At 39.2% G+C, this 23,935-nt stretch overlaps 1 protein-coding gene across 2 annotated transcripts; it reads right to left on the bottom strand.

Moving 5' to 3' along the window:
• Positions 1–898: 898 nt before the first annotated feature.
• Positions 899–23,935, bottom strand: casc3 (casc3 exon junction complex subunit). 2 transcript variants are annotated; one of them, XM_063037659.1, is made up of 13 exons: positions 23,754–23,935; positions 18,341–18,368; positions 17,754–17,806; positions 15,306–15,455; positions 12,486–12,637; positions 12,021–12,197; positions 9,607–10,310; positions 9,303–9,358; positions 8,010–8,181; positions 6,328–6,426; positions 4,778–4,983; positions 4,060–4,222; positions 899–2,812 (listed from the first exon to the last, which is right to left on the bottom strand). In XM_063037659.1, exons 1-13 carry the CDS (start codon positions 23,898–23,900, stop codon positions 2,799–2,801), a joined length of 2,121 nt encoding a protein of 706 aa, XP_062893729.1. In that variant the 5' UTR covers positions 23,901–23,935; the 3' UTR covers positions 899–2,798. The 2 variants fall into 2 exon arrangements, with proteins under 2 accessions (XP_062893729.1, XP_062893731.1); XM_063037661.1 differs by having other exon boundaries at positions 4,100–4,222; positions 23,754–23,933.

Below are 23,935 nucleotides of genomic sequence, written 5' to 3'. Positions count from 1 at the left end.
TTTAAGAGCCATTTGAGCTGCCCTCATCCAGGCAATTGGAAATGTCAGGAGGCATTGTCACAGAATACCCCGTAGCCACATCTAGTCCAGATAAATCTGGTCAGTAGTAATACTGATGTTGGAGTCACATTAATGGCAATACCAGTGAATGTTAAGGGCAGGTGGTCAGATTGTTGGAGCTGGTCATTGCCTGGCACTTTTACAGCAGTTATCGGCCACATATCAGCCCATGCCTGAATGTTTGGGTCTTACTGCACATAGGCATGGACTGCTTCATTTGCCACCTAGAGGAAATGCAAATGGATCAAATGTCGTCTGCACTTCTGGTCTTCTGATCACTAATGAAGCAATCAGACAAAACTGGGCATAGGACACTGTCCTGAAGAGCTCATGTTCCTGGAGGCAGGAAGATTGACATTCACAATCACTTTGTGCAAGGTTCAACTGCAACTGTTGAATGCTTCCCCATTGGTTTTGGTTTTACCAAGGCAGCTTGATGCCACACTCGGTAGAAAGCTGCCTTGATATCAACTGAAAGGCTAGGTCTTCTTGCCTACATGGCTCACAAGATGTCAGTTCTATTTTTCCCCACGTCTCTAGACAAGATCATGAGTCTGTCGAGCCACAGGATTCACATCTGACAACCTGTGGGACTTGGAATATTTGCATGATGAAATGGACACGCCAGATTTTGCCAAACAGTACTTGCAGAGGGGAAAAAGGAACAGGATTAATTCAAGGTGCACTTACAATTAGTTCATGAGTAAAGATGCCCTGTTGTGGCAGCAGCTGATTATTAAAGGAAACAAGGGGCAGGAATTAGTAAAAACACAGAACTGAACCAAGAATCGGAAAGATAGAACTTTCATTTTGGTACACAAGGTAAAGATGTTCCATTTTTTCCCACACTTTATTAAACTGTGTCCACCAAATGGCAACAAAAATATTGATTACAAATCTCCATTTCTAAGAAGATTAAAAACTAGCCATCACAGTGTTCTGGGGTCTAGATTAGTCACACAATTGATAAGTGGAATTAACAAATACATTTAAATCTTAAGGCAAAATGAAAAAAGACGGTTTATTACATTTAAATTTAACATTGACAAAAGTTTACACTCTGCAGTATTTTGACATTTTAAACTAGAATGTATTTTTGTAAATGAATAATTACACACTTATTAATTTAGCATTCAAATATAAACAAGCTGCCCTAAGCGGCCTCACAGATACAGGCTAAACAGAACCCAGGAGTAGCAGACACATTAATCTAAGTTAACAGCATCAATGCTCTGTTCTGTAAACAAGGAAACGTACAAGTCCATGGCCTGGTAAATGAGGTGATACAATACCTATTTTTTCACCAACAAAGCCGCCTGGTAAGCAATGCTATATAAATGCAAACAAGCTCTGTAGCAGAATGGATAATGTAGCACTACAATTCACTACTCAATCCCCAATCATTCAAGAATCTTGTCAATAATTTTCACTTTTGACCTAAATAGGTTGAAAAATAATTGGTCAATTCAACTTCGAATACCTAGATGCTTCTCCTCAATATTAAATTGTCCATATATGTCTATTTATTTTATCAATGATCACACCGCCTCTAGTGAACATGTCAAGGATGCACCTAAGTGCTCCAATACAGGATAAATGCTACCATCTAGAACACAGACATTTTCACTGGATCATGTCTGTACTTGCTAATACAGCGCATTACAGATTCGATCAATATTGAGTTATTGTAATTACAAGAGGAATAACAAAAAATTCTCATTGAGTCATGCTTCCCTCAGTGTGGCAGATGATATTAAATGAACAATCCAATTTCAAATAGCACAAGCCAACTACATTTCATCAGTTTTCACCTACCCCGCCCTTTTTTTTGTTTCCAAGAGAATGTCTCCCCCCACCCCCCCCCAACCATTTCTGAAGTTAATACAATGCAAAATGAAAATGTTGTTTCAGTGCCAGGCAGGTTTTTGTTTGCAATGTTCTTTAAACAAAAACATCAGTATATGGTACCTACAAGCAAGGTGTACGGTATGGCAATGTACTGTAGCATTCACAACTGATTTGAGGGAATTTTAGGGTGCTTTTTTTTTCAAAAAATGATGAATTAAATAAATAAAAAAGTTTTTGAACCAATACTCTGTCTTCAAGAGTAATGTAACTGAAAGGCTTTAAACTACATTTAGATATTTTTGTTCTACTCTGCAGAAGAGGAAATTAGTTAACCACTTCTCCATGTTGTATATATGACTTTACAGTGAGTAAAAGCAGCCATCTTAAGTAATTTTAGAATATTAATAAATGTCTATTGAAAGCTGAGAAAATACAAGGCTACAGTACGCTAACCTGCAAATAAATCAATACCAATCAACATGAAGGCTCAGTGGTTGGTAAATTATTGCTATATGTTGAAACTATTTAGTCGCACTTGTTCACATGGAATTCAATTTAAAAATTAGACCTTGATTGCTGGATTTCCACAATGTTACCATTCGCACAGTAATGAAAAGCTGCTCAAGAACCATAATTTGTCATTTGCTACAGGGTAAGCCTCCAAGGAGTCAATTTTGCTTGTAGCTGCGTATTGTTAAAAAACTGACTGGCAAATCCTGCAACCAGAGTTAAACAACAGCCACAAACATCAGCATCATTAGTAGTATTGTCAAGTCAGCAGGGTATCCAACACATGAACAGAGGACCAATTATCCACACAAATTTAATCTTCTTTTAATTCATGGACAGACTTCCCTGGTAGCTAAGCTTCATTCCTTTCTTTCAGTTTTTCACTTCGGCTGTCCTAGAAAATAAAAGGTTGGAACAATTTGGATCACAACAATCTGGAACAAATGTCTTCTACTGTTTTTTTAAAAATGTTGAAATTGTAGCCTTTTAAAATTCTGATAACAGTTAATTACTTGCTGCATGGGCAGTAGAACTTATTGTTAGGGTATCTGGGATAGGGAGAAAAAGAAAATCCATCTCCAAATCACCAACCAGTAATCCAACTGGAATTTTTTTCTGAGCATCATCCCACACCCCAATGACATGCATGACTGAAATTGACAATGTGGCTCTTTATAGTGAAAGCGCCTGATGAAATTCACTACTGAGATAGAGACATTAAAACTGCTATCTCAATAAGCTCCCACCTGTTCAATTTTATTGCAAAACAATTATCAGAAATTTCACCTGACCTAAAGTGGATAACGAATTGACACCTTAAAAACACATGCACAAACACATAGCCAGGTTATGAACACCCAACTTATGTACAGCCCATACATAGGGATGTGTGTTCCAGCAGGATGAATTCTTGGCTGTTGCAGCACTTTAAGTACCTTCCACATTCTGGGAGTTAAATGCCCTGTTTTAACTACACATTGTCCTTGTTTGGCCTCTTTTTTTTTTACTTAGTTGCTGCATTCCCTACTTGAGAATTGCTCGAGTTACAAACCAATTCTCAGGCACAGAACTCTGTCATAACCTGGAGAGGATCTGTATATAATATGTTAACTTGCTCAATTATTCAAGAAAAGCAGTGCAATACAATATTGCAGACCTCACTGCAATATTATAGGAAAATCAGAACTTCCAAGATTGTACATCTTGAACCATAGCAGGAAAAGCAATCATGTGAACGTTCTTCATGTTGTTTCATTTTAAGTGACATTCCCATCTTAAGCTCTGTACGTAAGTCCTGAACAAAAGACAATCATTTGTAAACAAATGATAAATGTTTAATACTTATAATTAATTAGAAAAGGAGGAGATGATGGAGAATAAGATCTGAAGAGAGGAAGGCACTGATGGGAGAGACCCAGCACCTAACTTAGGAACAGTGCAGACAGTTCTGGGAGGATGCAGTAAAGAGAACAGAATGAAGTGTGAATCTTTGGTATGTGGGGTGAAATGGAGGGGGAAAAGGGTGAAGCAAAGAGGAGGGGGGAGAAGAGGCATAGGGAAATATTAACTAGACACAGCATTACTTTATAGAAGTTAACTTGATAAGTACATAATATTTTGCAGCTTCAGATGGTGTTGTACCTATGCTGCATGGAAACCAGATGATAGATGTATCAAGTACCTCAGGTGGCGGTGGTTTAACAGTAACAGGCTGCGATTGTCGTCTTGGAGGTGATGGCTTTGGCAGAGCCTGCTGCTGTACAGTGTTGTAGTAAGTGACTCCACCAAAGACCTGAGACTGGGCCTGACAACAAACACATGGTTAGTATTTCATAAATTTTTCAATTTCAATAATAAACAGGATGTGCACAACCAAACAATAAACATCTCTATACTTTTCAAAAAGGTCCTCAGTGGAGTCACTTTTTTGGCACTGGGTGAAATAATGTGAACAATAACTTACAGTAAGAACCTAAACATAAACATTTTGCTAATACCAGCAGTAAGTGCTTGCAATAAAGATGACATGGCTGGTTGACAAAACAGTGAAAATTGTGTCATCATAGCTCAAGGAACACTAATTTGTACAACTGCTGTGAACTATAACATTTGCTTATTATTGCATCTTACTGGATGTCCTAGAATCACTGAAAACTATTTATTTTGACAAGTAAATGCTAATACACGATGTTAAAAATAATCTGGTTTGCTCTCCAGTACATTAAGGAAAAAAAAAACTTTCATTAGCTCCAAACACATTTACTTGTACTTAAGATAAACATTTCTTTATTAATAACAAGATTATGCATCCTGATCCACAAACTCTTGCTTTATATCCATTCCCTGTATGTCTGCTTACCTGAGTAGTTGGATAAATGTGGGGTGGGAGTCCTCCCGTTGTGTATGGATAACTGGGATTTCCATAGTTCATCATTCCAGAAGTGAAGAAGGGAGGGGGTAGCACCTGGGGTGGAGGTGGTTGCCCAGATGGCAATGGAACTTGTGGCGCATAAAGACCAGTGTTGGTGAGGTGGCCAGGTGACTGGTGGTGATTAAAACCTGGAACTGACAATGAACACAGGATTCGTTAAAAAAATCTAATATAAGATAATTTACATTCCAAGGAGCCATCACAAATTTCACAAGGTGCATGCTATGCTATGGATTCTATGAAAATTCAATGATGCATGTAAGTAACATGCTTCTTTAGACTTGTGTGCTTCTGATAAAAGATGACATAGTCAGCACAATTCTACAAGTACTCAATGAACACAGGGGAAATAGATTTGTTCCAAAAATGAAGAGACATCCGTTACTTATTGCTCTCTCTCTAGCTTTAAGACCTAAAGCTACAGAAAAAGCAACTTCAGTCACCTTTGAGTACTAAAATCTCTGCTGGTTATAGCATTCAGAATGAATAGATAGGACAAACCAAATGCAGATTTGGTGACTACACAGAACACCGCTATTCATCTTCAAGGTTGACACTGAGCTTCCAGTTGCCTTTTCACTCCCTCGCTAACCTTGCTGCCTTTGGTCTTGCACTTTTACATCAAGCCCAACAAACAGCATCTCTTTTCTGGCTTCAGTACAACCTTTAGAACATGATGTTGAATTCAATTATTTCAGATAAACAGCCTTTCCTGTTTGCATCAGAGTAGCCAGTTCTCATGAAAGACCATTTACCTCTCTCCCCTTCAGATTCTGCCTAGCCCTTGGAACATTTCCAGCATCTGCTTGGTTTGGCCTCGCTTGTGCAAGTCTTACAGATCCAGCATTATTTATATATATTTTTTAAACCCCTCTATTTTTCTCTCTACTTTTGTCTTCATTCAAGTCATTATTTACATCTCCTTCAGAGACTTGTGATTAAAGAACCTTCATCAGGCTTTTAAGCTGCCACTACTAAATTTTTAAAAAATTGGATAATCATCATTCCCAGCCAATTCCGATGAAAGGTTATCAACCTGAGATTTTTCCTTTTCACTCATGCTTCCTAGTCAGCAGAGAACTTCCAGCATTACGTTTTGATTTCAGATTTCCTGCATCTTCAAGTTTTTGATAATGAGGACACTACAATCTGAAGTTAACATCACTGATTCAGCACCATATGTTGGTAGAAATAACATTCACCATCTTAAACTGTTTAATTTTTCTCTGCAACACCATCAGATCTGTTACCTCTTTCAAGTCAGTTTCATCCAACTACATAATCAAAGAAAGAGATACTGTAAGATAAAAAGCATTGAATCAAGGAAATATAAGATGACATCTTGAAGTAATCAAATGCAAATCTAAACAGATAATCCATCTTTATGGCTTTTCAATTAAAATTAAATTCTTTCCTGGCCCACCAGTACATCTGAATGATATTCAATCTCCCTTCCTTGGTTCAAAAGAACAGAATACCTGGATGGGGAAGGTGCATATCTGGCTGAACGATCATGCCCTGAGGTGGCAGAGGAGCTGAACTTTCACTGTGGGTATAAATTGGTCCTTGAAATTGTACTGCAAAAAGGAAACAGATTGGATTAGTTAACAGATCATTGCATCACTAACAAAACAGTTAAAAACTACTTAAAGATATATAATTTTCCACATATGTCAGATTGAGGTTACTTTTCAGAAATATTTACATGATATTTCAATGCTTTAGAAAGTCCTTCACATACTTATTTTAAGATTTTAATTATCCTGAATTCATTGCCATTTCTTTTCCGGATACACCAACCTTGAAGTTGTCCTAGTTCTGTGACCTGAAACATTAACTGTTTCTCCTTTCACATACGTTGTTTGACCTGTTCAGTGTCCCTAGCATTTCCTCTTCACATTTCAGGTTTCCATCGTCCAGTTTTTTAAAAAAATAATAACTAATGGATTTTTAAAAAAGTTTCAAATGACTGTAGCAAGGCCAATCAGATATTTCTCTAAGAAAGGCAATTTATTCATCAAAATATTGTGCTAAAATTGATCATCATTCCACCTTGCCAATATAGAGTCCATTACCAAGAATACTCAACAGCTTGCATTTTTGTGATATATATTTATGATATAAAATTAAATGTAGAGTATAAAATAATGATGTGCAGAATGATACATCTGATATTGCAGCTGACAGAGAGGACAAAAGCTTTACCATGCCCACTGAAGAATTTAGCCCAGGGAAGTGAGGCAACACATGAGATGTGGAGAAACAAGGCAAGGCAACACATAATGAATAGGGTCACTGCCTGATGCAGAGATGCAAAAGGATCTTGCAATGCACATCCAGAGATCTTAAAAGGTACAACTGAGGTTAAAAATGGAATATGGAATGCTCTGCTTTATTAGAAAGAAAGAGTGGTGATGGGGGTTGGGGGTTGCGTTATGCTAAGATTTCATGTTACATTCAATAAGTACTGCATCAAGTTCTGGCCAGTGTATTACAAGAAAGTTAATTGATTGGGAGTGAGTGGGAGAAAAGGAAGTTTATGAAAATATTACCAGGACCAGAAAATTATTCCGTGAAGAAAAACAGGATAAGCTTGCTTTAGAAGAGGATGAGAGATGACTTAATTGAGCCTTCAAGGGGCCCAAATGGGAAAGATCCATTTCTTTTAAAGTCCAGAAATGGGAGACAGAGTAGATTTAATGAAATTTGTAGAAAGATTAGAAGAGAGAATAAGGGGAGAAAAAAAACTTTTCATCCAAAGGGACTTAAGGGTCTGAAACTTGCTGCCTGAAATTATGGTAGATGCATAAATTTGATAAGATTTTAAAAAGTACTCTGATATGAAGAGCTGTAACTTCGAGCACATATACATCGTACTTCCAGCACAAATAGCACATTTGTAGCCAGCATAAATATGAACCGAATGGACCATATTTTTCTACGATTCTACTATACGGTGATAGCATTTACGCCAGAACTCTAAATTATAGTTCAGAAATAAGTACAAGTTTGTGAACAATGTATTCTAAAAATTATCCCTAAAGAAAAATGAAAACTTAAAAATTAAATTATGAATTACCTATTGGTATTTTACTTGGACACAAAATAACTTGAAATTCAATTTGCTATTTAAGGATAAATACTAAAATCAGCCCCTTACATGTATCGTAATAATGCCCTTCCATGAGGCCAATGTGCATAGGAGCAGGGCCTGGAGCTGGGGCTGGCCCAAGTGCCGGTGCAGGTGCTGGAGGAGGTGGTGGTGGAGGTGTTTCGGGTACTGGCCGTTGTCGCTGAGATGAGTAACGCTTTGCCCGTCTTGCTTGGCTGCCCTGGAAGACATTCAACCATTTAATACTATTTAATCGACACACTCTTCACAAGGAGTCAATGTCACAACTTTACTCTGTTGTCTTTGGAAAAAAGTCATGTATTTTTCTTCTTGCGACTGGTTATTCCTCCTGCATCACCATCACTGCAGAAGTGTCACCATGCTCATTTAACAAGTTCAGGTGATTCTTGAAGCTAATAACAGGCATAAGCAACAATTAACCAACCTCTTAAGTTATTGAGCATCAGTTAAATTTGAAACCTATATTTGTTTTAGTAAACTGATGTTACATATAAAACTTAACATTTTTTCCATCCCATTGCAAAGTACCGTAAATGTGGACTATCATAATCCACCAGACCAATTTTTATTTTTATATACACACACACACACACTGCAAGATTTGTTCTGCAGGAGTATGCATTCAAGTATTGAAAGTGAAAGATATAGTCCACTGTACAGTATCCTCGATCAATTTCCCTTCTTTGTTTAACATCCATGAAATTGAGTGGCTACCCCGTACATGTGCGCCATATGTACCCACAGTGATGTACCACATAACACAACACGAGAAAAATTACAGTACAGGTCACATTCATGTGTCATCAAAGGCTGCATTTTCTAATACAAGATTTCTTTAAATGCTTCCCAATAAATGCAGACAGCAGCTAACCTACCCATATAAGTAAATAATTTAGAAATACAGCACAGTACAAGCACTTTCAGCCCAATGAGCCTCACTACCCAGCAACCCACCTATTTAACATTAGCCTAATCTCAGGACAATCTACAATGACCAATTAATCTACTAACTTGTATGTCTTTGGACTATGGGAGGAAACCAGAGCACCCGAAGGAAACCCACGCAGTTCACGGGGAGAACGTACAAACTCCTTACAGATGGCTCTGTAACTGAGCTCTGGAACACTCCAAGCTGTAATAGCATCAGACTAATTGCTATGTTACCATAGTGCCCAAATGCTTACACAAATACTGTCTGGAAAAACTATGCTCTAAAACCAAATTAGGGTACTGTCTACAAAGATTTTAAAGCTATTCATCCAGCTCACATGGTTCCACTGAATTACATATTAGTTTAATATTGTGACATAAACTTCTTACCATTTCTTCCACTCTGTTGTATTGAGAAGCATTCATGTGTAGTGAATTGGGAATGCCTGGAAGAAAGACAGTAGTTTACACTTTACGTAACAACGGCTAAATGAAAGAACTGAAAGAGGAACCATGTCATTACACAATGTTTTGCTGATAACAAAGGAAATCATCCCTGATCAACATGCTATTGTAGAGAAAAACTGAAGCACTCTCCCACCTCAAGAACACTCACGATAAGCAATGTTGCAATGCTAATAAACAAGTCATTTCATACTGCTCAGGCAGAAATTAGAACTGTATCAGAACTTACCCTGGAGATCTCTTGACTGTGCATATTGTGGTTGGCTATTTGGAGTCCAGCTTTTCCCCGATAAATTCATTTGGGTCATCTCACACTCGAGCCCAGTCACAGCAGAGTCTATGGATGGGGTCTCCCAGGAGCCAGTCTTTGTCACTGGTGGAGGGAGAGGTTGAATAGGTATCTGCTGAGCAGCAGGAACCAAACCTGGGACAGGAGTGTCCTCCACAGACTGTGGCTTCCCTACCTCAGTGACTTTGTTCCTGGTTCTTCGAATACGGGAATAGGATTTCTTTTCTATTGTTTTTTCCTGTACCTGTGGCATATTCTCAGTAGGGAGGGACTGATTTTGTACAGAGCCATCTTCTCTTGTCACACCATAGCTCTTCACTGACTGTAAACAGTCTGTTATAATCACAGTCTCTTTCACATGACCCTGTTCTATATTCTTTGCATCCATTTTATCTTCACTGGTGGATAATTCCCCTGAAGAATAACTTCTTGAACTATTTACTTCATTCGGTTTCACATTCTCATCATCTTCAACATAAGAAACATTTTTAAAGTAGTTCTTTGCTGGAGATTTCCGTTCTTGTCCTCCTATCCTTCGGTTAAAAGTTCTTGTAGAAGGGATGCTATTGACAGTTTTACGTAGGTAAGGCCTTGGTGGTGGTTTTTCTATCCAATCAGAGTCTCGGTTTTGAGGACTTCTAAACCTTTTGTAAAATTTTACATAAAGAGAGAATTAATTTACAGCGCGGAAAAGGCTCTTCTGGTCCAATGAGCCGCACTGCGCAGCAAACAACCTATTTAACACTAGCCTAATTCACAGGACAATTTACAATGACCAATTAATCTACTAACCAGTAGTTCTTTGGTATGTAGGAGGAAGCCCATATGTTCCACAGGGAGGACATAGAAACTCTTTACAGATGGTGTTGGAATTGGACTCTGAACTCCAACACCCCAAGTTGTAATAGTGTGGAATAACCACTATGCTAACATAGCGCCCCAATTACACGTCTAAGCATCAAATCGACAATAAACTAATATTTAACGCATACATAAATAACAATTTTAGTCAAGCACAGAAGTTACTGGATAAGTTGACTGAAAATTTCATAGTTTTCTATGTTCGATCTACAAATACAATAGCAACCGGGTACAATATTTATGCTTGCTTTCTTGTTGTAGAGGTTTTGCTACACTAACATATCTCAGCTTCCTCTGTAGAATTACATGGCATGAGATGCAGCCATTAAGCCCATGATAACATCCATGCGAACAAAACTCCATTCTTTCACTCTCTCCCAATAGACCTGCAAATTACTTTCCTGCAGTTTACTATCTAATTTCTTTTTAAAAAAGGAAAGTGAACATGATCTGAAGAGAGTTTTCAACACTTTTTTAAATCTTGTTTGTAAGCTCCTGTTGATCCCCTCTGCAGACAGCAAGTTCCAGATCACAAACACTCACTGCAGACACATTTTATCTTTTGCCCGTCTCTTAAATTTTTTTGCAAGTATAAGCAGCTGCTACATATCCATCTAAAACTATCCTGATCTCGTGAACCTTTTTCAAATAAATTCCGAAGAGAACCAGTTCCTACAGTCTAATCTTGTAACTGAAATCTTGACCTTAGAAATGTTTTGGGAAATTTCTTCAAGGAACTAATGCACGTATACATTCAGTCCCCTCCCTCCATTGATTCCTACATAACCTTTAAAGTTGTGCATTGAACCTGCATTGCCCTTCAATCTGCCAGCCAAGACATCAACACAATTATGTTTGTTAACTTTCATCTGTCATTCTGCTGCCCATTCTACCAGCATAGACTTATTGCAATCTACTAACATGTTCTTCACTGTTTAATCACCCCTCCAAACTTGGTGACAACTATAAATGTTGTCTTGCACAGCAAGTCAAATCACAGCTGCCTTAGCACAGAGTCCTAAGGACCATTGCTGCCCATTGCCAGAATTTACCATTGGAATTTTATCAACATGACTACATGAGGACAAACCCAAATACTCCATTTCAGTACTGCCATACACACAGGTACCTCATTAATGATCAACCCTATCACCTCCCGCAACAATCTATCAGCAACCATCCTCAGTATACCAGAGAACTCCCATCCAGTGTAACAGAACCCTGGGATGATTCCTTCAATGTTACCACATCACGACCCAACTCCAAGCCTTCCCAATGTTGCAAACTCTTAAATATTCCTATCTTAACACTATAATGCCATCAGATGGATTGCAAACAAAATAAAGGAAAATCATATGAGAAGGTAGAATGGAAGTATGATGAAAGGCAGTAAATGTAATTCATAGGAACTTAATGCTTAGGAAATACAACTACACATTTTACATGCACTTTATCAGCTTTCTCAAGGTTCGAATTCCAGAAATTCTTCAAACCTCGGCTTTCTAATCCTTCGTGGCCTTATTTCATCAGGATTTCTGTCTAATCGAATATCATAACCATACAAGGAAATCAGTTCATCTCGGGATTTAGGCGCTTGTTCATCTTCTTGGAACTTATCATGCACCCATCGACCTTCATCTTTCCAGAGCTTGCGCTGTCTGACTTTGGGCCTGAAGAAAGAAAGAAGTTAAAAACTGAACAGAGTAAATATATCCAGAAAGAGAGCACGGGGAAAAGAACCTTTTTTGTATACCTCCTGGACTTCTCCTAAAGACAAATATACTGCATGATTATATCTTAAATTCTGCACTGACGTCCAGCACTGATTCTTACAAAGCAGCAACTAAATTCAGTAACAGACAAAAAACACTGGAGGAACTCAGCAGGTCAGGCAGCATCTATGGAGAGGAAATCACAGGCTCAAATTTAATACAATAGGATGACAATCAATCACAAACCTCACTTCTTCTGGTTCAGTATGTCCTCTTAGATCATGCTCAAAGAAGAGTCCTTTCCGTGGAATATAGGCAGGGTTTTTCCGATCTTCATCATCATCCAGTTGACGCCTGCTCTTTTTACCCATTTTATTTTCGACAGGTTCCGTGCTTTCCTATAGGGAGAAAATGTGGTACAAAAACAATTATTTTCAGAGCAGGAAATAACAGCTTTCATGTCACTTAATCCAGTTCCTTCCATGATATGATAAGGCTCTGTTCCTGAAAACAGCTTGAAAGCTGAATAGATTACAAGTTGGAAAGTGGTCCCTCAACCATGTAGTTAAATAAGCACATGCGTTAACCACGTGCAGTAAGTAGTTCATCTAGGGCATACAATTCAACCATTCCAATTTCTCTGCAAGGTGCAATGATATTGCCACAAACCAAGTTCTCACATGGCAGAGTTGCCTGAAACCTGCAACAGCTGGCAAACCCATCCTTCTGGTTGCCCCACTCATTCACTATATATACAAATGAGTGCTTGGCACATTCGAAGCTGCTGCAGGGCTCCAGGCATTCAGGCATTTTCTGTCATGTGGGAACTTGGTCTGTGTCACTGAATGCACACAAGCATCTAGGGGTCTTGACAGGATGGAGGTAGAGTGGATGTTTCCTCTTGTGGAACTATCTAGCATTACAGGGTCACTGTCTAAAAGCAAAAGGTCACCCACTTATTACAATTATGAAGCAAGCATTTGGTCTGAGGGCTGTACATCTTTGGAACTCTGTTTCCATTGTTGTTGAGGAACAGTCCTTGAATATTATTAAAGCACAGACAAACACTTGATAAGAGGGTGTAAGGTTACTGTGGGTGATAAGAAACTGGAGTTAAGGTCAGATCAGATCAGTCATGATTTCATTAAATGACACAATAGGTTGGGGGGGGGATTGAATGACCTCCTCTCGCTCATAATTCATCTGCTTGTATGAATAGATATTGTCCCCCCCCAAAAGTATGTAAAATCTTAATGTTATTTTCTCTCCTGAAGACCCTAACTTTCTGATGGAGCCTATGACTCCGAGATGCATGACTACTTGCACAAATTCTGATAGAATGTGGCTATTTTAATGCAGAAGTATGACAGTCTTGCAAAAGGATAGCACTTAACACTGCTCAACTTACTAAGAGATGTGCAGATTAGTTAACATGGCAAAGAGAGAAATTATAACAAAGGTAGAAATCTTAGAAATACAGATCAGGCAACAGTTGCAGAGAGAGGCAAAAGATTATTGAACTCAAGCATCAACTCTGTTTCACCACTTCACAGACGATGCATGATGCACTGTATTTTTTCCAGCATTTCCTGTCTATACATCAGATATTGGGGTGGCACAGTAGCATAGTGGTTAGCACAATGCTTTACCATACAAGTGACCGGGTTCAATTCCAGTCAGTGCCTGTACATTTTCCCCGTGACCGTGTGGGTTTCTTCCCACATTCTAAAGATGTACCAGTTGCTAGGTAAATTAGTTGTTGTAAATTGCCCCACGATCAGGCTAGGGTTAGATTGGGCATTGCTGGGCTGTGTGGCTCAAAGGGCCTATTCCACATGGACTCTTTTTAGCACCTGCAATTAATTTGCTTTCCAATAGGATTATTACCTTGGTTGAGATGCTTTGTGCATGAAATGCATCTCTACTCATTTGCAATATTTTTGTTCAAGTGCATCCTAAATGCACTTTTACACTGTGCTAATAACTGCCAGATTCAAATACAAACAATGCACATAGCAAAAGAGTTTTATCACCAGCTCTATGTCCCAGCAACTTTACATTGAACTTTCAGCTGTGCAGTTTCCATAATTACTTAGTAAAATAGCATATTATGAGAAGTGATACTTTCTGGATGAGGCATTACAAGTCCAGCTGCTTCTGAGTAGCAACAAATGTCACTATTTAAAATGGAATCCTTCTAAATTCATGACTGACACTGCTCTCTAGTGAACATCAAAATAATAAGTGGGTAAATGAATGCGGATTGTGCATAATTCACTGATCATAATTCATTTTGAGATGTTTCCAAAAGTGATGGGTTGCTACAAAATTTAGATTATGAGTACACTCAGTCCTCTTTTATTGTCATTTAGAAATGCATACATGCATTAAGAAATGATACAATGTTTCTCCAGAGTGGTATCACAGAAAACAGGACAGACCAAAGACTAACACTGACAGAACCACATAAGTATAACATAAAGTTACAGCAGTGCAAAGCAATACCATAATTTGAAGAAGAACAGACCATGGGCACAGTAAAAAAAAGTCTCAAAGTCCCGAGTCGATTGACTCCCAAGTCCCCGATAGCAGGCGGCAAAAGGGAGAAACTCCCTGCCATAAACCTCCAGGCACCATCAACTTGCCGATACTTTGGAAGCAGCCGACCACAGCTGACACTGAGTCCATCCGTCCGAAAACTTCGAGCTTCCGACCAGCCTCTCCAATACAGCCTCCCGAGCGCCATCCTCTGCCGAGCACCTTCGACCTCTCCCCAGCCACTGAAACACGCAAAGCCGAGGATTTCGGGGCCTTCAGCTCTGGAGATTCCGGTTACCATACAGTAGCAGCGGCAGTGAAGCGGGCATTTCAGTTTTCCAAATGTTCCTCCGTGCTCTCAAGTCTGTCTCCATCAATTGAAGTGTTTTATTACTTTTCTTTCTGAATGCTGGGGATCTCTACATTACCATGTACACATTGTCACCATAAATGAAATGAGCTTTTTAGGCTTATAAGGTCAAATCTGTCTTATCCTTGCAAAGTGAAATAAGTAGCATTTTATGTTACCTGTCCATCTCCACTCTGTCTCTCTCCAGTAATCTCTCCTTTCTCTTCAGGCTTTCCTTCCTTTGATGATTCATCCTCATCCTCTTTATTGCCAGTTCTTGCTCCCTCTTTTGGGACTTCCTCTTCACTATATTCTTCACCATCTTCTTCCTGCAAACATTTGATTAAGCACTGGTAAAATAATGTAATAGATTTAAAACAGAATGCGCAACAAACTATTTTTTCTTACAAAGCACAGTCTGATGTTGTTCATCATAATGATCAATATGTTACCACAGCTTCCTTTGAGTCTCAACACTCAAGTTTTTTCTGCCTCCATCCTTTTCTGAGTACAGTGACTCAAGCTGTCTTTGGCAGTTATCAGCTCCACGATACTCTGACAAATGTTCCAAGTAGCCATGTGTGAATAATAAAAGTGAGTTTGACTATGTGTGTTAAAGCAGACTCCACTGCACATATTTATACATTTGTCAGAGTCATGACAGAACTCCAGGACCAATCTGGAAACTGTTCATTTGGAAACAGCAATATAGATAAATTTACATTAGAGAAAACAGGAATTACACAGTACAGGTTTCCCCCGCTATCCGAAGGTACAGCGTTCCTATGAAACGGTTCGTAAGCCAAAACGTCATAAAGTGAATAAGGAATTACCATTTATTTATACGGGAAAAAGTTTTGAGCATTCCCAGACCCAAAAAAACCCTACAAAATCATGCCAAATAACACATAAAACCTAAAATAACAGTAATATATAGTAAAAGCAGGAATGATATGATAAATATACAGTCTATATAAAGTAGAAATACTTTTCTGCAGCACTGTCTAGCGCAGCAAAAATCTCACAGAAGCGCTCTCGGCAGAAACACACTCTCCAGTAACCTTTAAGCTATGAAGATGCCAAATCATACCAAATAACACATAAAAATACAGCCTATATAAAGTAGAAATAATGTATGTACAGTGTAGTTTCACTTACCGGAATTGCAATAAATTGCAGTTTCGTCACAGTTAAACACTTGCTCATACGAATAACCACCTGACACAATCGGCAATTGCCTCTGATCTGGGCTGACATTTACATGCCCGGCGGCACCTAATTAATTAGCTTGTTTATTTTGGCTTTTTTCTTAAAGTATGTGCTGGGTGCGTTCCGACTACCACTGCATTCTTCGCAGCAATGTATCAGTTCACGGCCCGGAGGTTGGGGACCACTGCTTAAACTGTGAAGTTGCCCTCGCCTCAGAAACCGATCAAACCACCCATGACTACCTTTAAATTCCACTTTCACAACACTTTCATCACCATCATCCAGTGCTTTCTGGTTCAGCTTATTAAAAAGACTGACTGATTTCTCCTTAAGTATAAGAAAACTTAATGGAACACCACGCTTTGTACACCCATCAATCCACTCAAGCAATAGACTTCTCATTTTATCCATTGTTGGATGCCGACTAAGAGAGACCACTTTGCTACGAGCAGAACCAACAGTAACATCAGCAGCTTTCAAAATTCTCTCTGCGTATAAATAGTGCGAATGGTGGACACAGGCAAGTTCAACGTGCGGACAATGTCCTTACCACGACTGAAACGCTTAATTATGTCTAGTTTTGCGCAAAGTGTAACACCCTTACGAGCTCTTTTAGGCTTTTCCAATACCTTAGAACTCATCTTGCTAACGGATGCACAAAATAAATGAGACAAAGCACGTGTTTAAGCAATGCAGGCTAGAATGCAGTTCCGGGGGAGGAGCTTGGCTGTTTGGGCGCGTGCTGCCTTTTATCGTAACAGTGAAAACACCTTCTGTTAGCGAAAACAGGTAACTAATGTAGGTCTTTAGTAACAGCAAGGTGTCGTAAAGCAAACGTTCGGAAAACGGGAGCCACCTGTACACCAAAACTTGAGCTTTTATTAAGTTACATACTTAAAAATTAACAGAAAACAGCACAAAATATTTACATTGTACATATAATATTAACATTTTCAATTTAGTCACAGCGTAATATTTTATTCTCCTGCATTACAGAGAGTCAGCACTTTTCCTTCCTTCTCCCTATTTTAGCCCAATTAAAGTACGGATTCAGCTCAGAACATGGACTGAGCAAGATCATAAATGACTTAAGTACAAAATATATCTACTGTGAAATTTTCTATCAGGCAATGTTCTGAATCATTTTCAACAATTAGAAACTATATTAAGCTACCAAAAGTGGATATATTCCAAAACTTGTTTCTGACATATTCCTGAGTCAGTAAAATGATCAAGGTGTATGATTTATACATTCTTTGATAATAAATACACTTTGATGATTGATGAAGCTGACAGTATATACTAAAATCCAAAGGTTTTAAAATTATACTCACAAATCTATTTCACATAATTTACAATTACATGAAAAAATTAAAATAGCCAAATCAAACTATACAATCACTCACTACTACACTTACAGATTTTTGAGAACCATTCTCTTCAGCACTTTCATAATCTGAAAGTACAACAGCTGAAAGAAAATAAAAAAATTAGCAAGTGTATAAAGTATAACAGAACCAACAACCTACATGTCAATTTCAATAACCACAAAACATGATTGGAGAGTCTTGTGTTAAGTTTACATGGCTTGATTGGCAAATGTACAGTCTGATGTGCCATTACTGGTCTTTGATTCAATACTGAATTCTCAACAAAGCAGTTATATGTTGAGGAGAACAAAGCAACAAAGGACTTTATGATGCAATATATGTTTGTGTGTTTATAGGTTACGATGTGGGAAAACAGCCAGCACTGCTGAATATCATATAGTGATTCCTCCTGCAAAATGCTGTGAACATCATGAGGCTTGAGTTCTAAACCTCTCCACAATAAACTAGCATTGTAGAGGAAGGGCAAAAAAAAGATCATTTTCTAAGTTCGTGATTACACAGAATACAAACACACTTATTTAACACAGTCACTTACAAATTCAATACAGGTAGGATTAAAAAGTGTCAAAACCTTCTAACAAATTATAAGGCTTGCGTGTATCTGTGGTACTTACCATCGCCTTCTATGCCATCTTCACTCTCCTACAAAAGAAAGACAATTTCATTGGTATTCATTTTCTGCCTTTTCAGTGCATGTTACTACATCTGCTATTTAACACCAAATGTACATACTACCCCTGCTAACAGATATACTGAGTTTCAGTGTATGTATACACATCCACACAGGTACAAAAAACATATTGTATACCATTGGAGAGTAACAAAAAAATTAAGGGATTCCATCCTTCACATCACCACTTCCCCACTTAACCCTCACCTGTTTCTTTCTTTCAATTTCCAGAACCTGGACATCACTGGCAAGGCTAGTGATTATTGCCCTTCCCCTTACTACTCTTGAGAAGTGGCAGTGAGTTGCTTTTTGAATAATTGTAGTCCTTCCAGTAAAGAAGTGTTAGGTTAAGAAAGTCTAGAGTTTGATGCAATAATGAAGAACAGTAAATGCTAATTTAAGATGGACTTGGACGGGAACATACTGATGACCATCTTCTTGTACATTTGAAACTACAGTCTTACTTAGCAGTAGAAGTTGCAAGTTTGGGAAATGAAGCAGCCTAGGTAAATAACTGCAATGCATATTGTAATGGTACACAAAGCACTCACTCACTGTAGTAGTGAAGGATGCAATGGATAGGGTGCCAAAATGGTTGCTGTGATGCGTCTAGTGTGGTAGTGGAGTGGGTAGTGCTTATTGCTCTCACTTCCAGCTTCCACTACTGGCTAGCAGTCTTGTGAAAAGGAGAGCTGAATGGTTAAGTCTCTCCCTGCCAGTACGTAGCCTCTCAAACAGAAAGCCTCATGTGGTGCCTCCTTGCTGGCTACACAGAAGCTGAACTCCTTTCGGACTCAGGCTGAACTACAGAGGACAGGGAGGAGGTCTGGCCTCTGCACATGTAGCACACAGGCTCACCAGTGTGTGGACATGCCCTGGTGCTCATGAACCAGATCTTCAGCGATGGGTAAATAGCCCCACTGCCTTGTGGTTCAGCCTGAGTCCGAAAGGAGTTCAGCTTCTGTGTAGCCAGCAAGGAGGCACCACATGAGGCTTTCTGTTTGAGAGGCTACGTACTGGCCTCAGGAGAGACGAAGGCTACGGGAGTAAACCCAGACAGCAAATCCAGAGTGGAGCCCCGAAGATGACTGGATATCATTGAACATCCTTCCAGCAGCTCCTGCAGCCAAGCTGGTACCAAACATATTGCTTCATAAGCTTTCTTTTGGACTACACTGTGAGGCCAAGAGAAGGATCTTGATGACTGGGCACCATCACCCATTGCTCTTCGAGACAGACGGATGCCAACCACCACTAGGATGCCAGTCAAGTAGACTGTGATACCTTGGATGGTGTTGGGCCTTTTGAGAGTTATTGGAACTGCACTCATCCAGACAGTGGACAGTATTCCATGATGTTTACTGTAGATGGTGGAAAGACATTGAAGTGTCGAGAGACAAGCTGCTCTCTGCAGGTACCTAAAATGCTGCTCTCATAGTTAAATTATTTACCTTGCTGTTCCAGCTGAGTGTCTGATCAATAGCAACCCCACAAGTATATTGAATAAGTACATGGCAATGTCATAGTCCTACTTTATTGATCCCGGGGGAAATTGGTTTTCGTTACAGTTGCACCATAAATAATAAATAGTAATAGAAATAGTAATAGTAATATTACTATTAGTAAATAGTAATAGTCATGGAAATAATAAATACTAATAGAAAAATAGTAATAAATAGTTAAATAGTAATATGTAAATTATGCCAGTAAATTATGAAATAAGTCCAGGACCAGCCTATCGGCTCAGGGTGTCTGACCCTCCAAAGGAGGAGTTGTAAAGCTTGATGGCCACAGGCAGGAATGACTTCCTATGACGCTCTGTGCTGCATCTCGGTGGAATGAGTCTCTGGCTGAATGTACTCCTGTGCCCACCCAGTACATTATGTAGTGGATGGGAGACATTGACCAAGATGGCATGCAACTTGGACAGCATCCTCTTTTCAGACACCACTGTGAGAGAGTCCAGTTCCATCCCCACAACATCACTGGCCTTACGAATGAGTTTGTTGATGCTGTTGGTGTCTGCTACCCTCAGCCTGCTGCCCCAGCACACAACAGCAAACATGATAGCACTGGCCACCACAGACTCGTAGAACATCCTCAGCATCATCCGGCAGATGTTAAAGGACCTCAGTCTCCTCAGGAAATAGAGACGGCTCTGACCCTTCTTGTAGACAGCCTCAGTGTCCTTAGACTAGTCTAGTGTATTGTCAATTCGTATCCCCAGGTATTTGTAATCCTCCACCATGTCCACACTGACCCCCTGGATGGAAACAGGGGTCACCGGTACCTTAGCTCTCCTCAGGTCTACCACCAGCTCCTTAGTCTTTTTCACATTAAGCTGCAGATAATTCTGCTCACACCATGTGACAAAGTTTCCTACCGTAGACCTGTACTCAACCTCATCTCCCTTGTTGATGCATCCAACTATGGCAGAGTCATCCGACAACTTCTGAAGATGACAAGACTCTGTGCAGTAGTTGAAGTCCGAGGTGTAAACAGTGAAGAGAAAGGGAGACAAGACAGTCCCCTGTGGAGCCCCAGTGTTGCTGATCACTCTGTCGGACACACAGTGTTGCAAGCACACGTACTGTGGTCTGCCAGTCAGGTAATCAAGAATGGTAATGTTATTAAATGATAAAAGGAACTGAAATCTCTTTTGTTCAATATGATCATTGTTTGGCACAGCATGATATGAATATTACTTGTAAGGCAAAAACTACTTGAATGCTGAAGCACATACACCAAACCAACTTACAGTAAAACTTTAATGACTTGGCATCCCTAGCATTTTGGTGATATCAGACCAGCACATTTTTTAGACTGTTGAATGGTATTCCCATTAGTAACATTGTATTAACACACTTTTACTTAACATCTTTTTCTTGTTACAATGTAGTATAATAAATTTTCCACTAAACCAGGTGAATTTAAAGGAAGCCGAAAATATACAAACAAATGGACCCCTGCCCAAGCTGCAAACCTACCCACTTTCCTGACCCTTCCTTGGTGTTCCAACCCCAAGCTACAACCACACATTCAGCCCATAATCTACATTCAAGTCTTGGCTACACTCTGGAAGCAGTGTTCACATTCTGAACTAATATATGAACCAGATGCTGAATTATGTGGATTTACAAACGATGATACGCTAGCCCCATTCACTCTTCATATACCCGTTATACTGAATGAGGTTTTTGCATAGTAGGGGAATTAAAGGTTATGGGGAAAAGGCAGGTAGGTGGCAATGAGTCCATGGTCATGATCTTATTGAGTGGCGGCTCAATGGGCCAGATGGCCTACTCCTGCTTCTTATGTTCTAATGTAGAAACCTAAGCAAAACACATTAATCTCAAATGAAAACAGTAAAACAATACATCTTTTTCTACGAATTAATTGACTGGTGAATTTAAGTTGCAAAATATTTCAGCCATGTAGTCAGAGTCACAGCATGGAAACAGCACCTTTGGCCCACTGAGTCCACACCAACCATCAAACAACCATTCTTACACTAAAGTTCCCATGAGCCATTTTATTCTTCTAGAATCTTCTACGTCATCTATACAATAGAGGGATGGGGGTGCAATTTACAATTTACAATTAACCTACCAACCACATTTTTTGGGATGTGCGAGGAAGTTCACATGCAAAATTCACACAGAAAACTCCCAGAGATCAGAACTAAATCTTGATGGCAGAGCTGTGCACCACCACAGTGCCCTCACTACAATCTTGTAAGTGTCCATAATAACTCTAAGGCAAGCCCCAGGTCATATCTTAAAAAAAACACACCAGTGAGAACAGCAGTTCAGATAATGTAGTCACTACACTAGTGACTATATAGTGGAGACTGCTGCCTAAACAATCAGTTTCAATGACAACTTCAGCAGTCACAACTTCTGGCAAATAAACAGCAGACAGACTGCATTAACTGAGTAGCTCAATATTTTGTTATTATGTTAATTTTATTTTAAAATGGACATCAGAATCAGGTTTATCATCACCGGCTGGTGATGTGAAATTTATTAACTTAGCAGTACCAGTTCAATGCAATAAATATAGAAGAGAAAAAAAATAAGTAAAATTTTTCTAAAAATTAATCAATAAGTGTCAAATCCTGCAGATATCATTACTATTTGGTGACATAATAGTCACACAAAACAAAAAAAGAAATCCAAGAAGCTTAATATTGTGTTTTGTAATTATTTCACTGGTCATATGCAAATGTGTATATTTTGTTCCACTACACAAAAACAAAACCTCTTGTACAATGGAAGCCACTTGATACATCTGACTGATAATCAATGTTTCAGGTACAGTTGAAATCAATTTATTTTAGTACTACTGATTACACCTGTGTTTTCAAAAGGAACAAAATCAATGTTGTTAAGTCACTTCATTTTATCTGTAGACATTAAAATAAATTAATACATTTCAAAGGCATACTTGTTGCTTTAGTCCAAATAAGCAAAAAAAAAGTCTACATGTCACATCAGCAAAAATCTTACTTAAGAGTTCTGGTACCTCCAACATACATGCCTTACACAACTCTTACTGTGCACTTTAACCTGTCAACAATGTTACAGGCACAAAGCATTGATATTGCCACTTTTTAGCTTTCATACTTGAACAGGAAGATGCAACCATCGACTAAGTTGGCCTGAAATTTCCATATTCCTTACTAACATGACTAGCAGTTCAATATTTATTTGAAACAGTTAAGCTATCGTCATATATGCCAGGGTGCAACAAAATGTCTTGAAAAATCAGCTAATCATGATAAAAGGAAATGAAACAGCAGATCATGATATGGGGAAAAATGTTTGTGTACAAGAGGCAAAACGTAAGACAAAAAAAATTTCTGATACCCTACCTGGAAGAAATGAACTTGTCTAGAGTTCCCACAGACTACAGTTAAAAGCACATCGTTGTTGAGGCTAACGTACAAGAGCGCAGTCTACAACATAAACCTTAGCAACAATGCAGCCTTTAATGAGGTCATATTTGATCTGCAACACGATCGTAAACGAAATTAGAATACATGACCGTACTGCAGCCTTATTTTCTATATCACAGTACAGTCCACTTCCCAGCAAAATAACTTCGAAAAAATCGCCTGGATTCGTCTTCAACCACTTCTACATATTGAACCCAATGTGTGAACAGATAAGACGGCATTAAATAAAAAAAATATCAAACTAACACAGAGCCTGGGAGGCTGAAAGACCTTCAGCTCTAGCTTGACCGGCGACACATCCCTGTACCACCAGGCTGTGTTAAGAACCCCAGGCCCAGTCCCCATCCCCATCCCCATCCCCATCCCTATCCCTTCACTCTCCCCCGCTGGCCACACTCACACACTCAGATTCTGCTTCGCGAGCCTGAACACCAGACAGGTCCAAGATGCAAGGGACGGAGGGAACAACTTCCAGCTCCGACTGAGGCACGTCGTCGTCTTCCTCGTCGGTGTCCTGAGAAGCACGTCGCCGCCGCCTGTCCGCCATCTTCGCTCACTGAGGAAACCGAAAAACTTATGGCG

Source organism: Mobula hypostoma, chromosome X1, assembly GCF_963921235.1.
Source record: "Mobula hypostoma chromosome X1, sMobHyp1.1, whole genome shotgun sequence".
Lineage (NCBI taxonomy): Eukaryota > Metazoa > Chordata > Chondrichthyes > Myliobatiformes > Myliobatidae > Mobula > Mobula hypostoma.
This window is presented reverse-complemented; position numbering and strand designations above follow the sequence as displayed.

Coding starts and splice junctions, on each gene's coding strand:
- casc3 (XM_063037659.1), bottom strand. CDS start 23,900: ATGGCGGACAGGCGGCGGCGACGTGCTTCTCAGGACACCGACGAGGAA. Junction 17,807..18,340: donor AGATGGCATAGAAGGCGATG/GTAAGTACCACA, acceptor ATTTTCTTTCAG/CTGTTGTACTTTCAGATTAT. Junction 6,427..8,009: donor AGGGCATTATTACGATACAT/GTAAGGGGCTGA, acceptor TCCTTTTTGCAG/TACAATTTCAAGGACCAATT.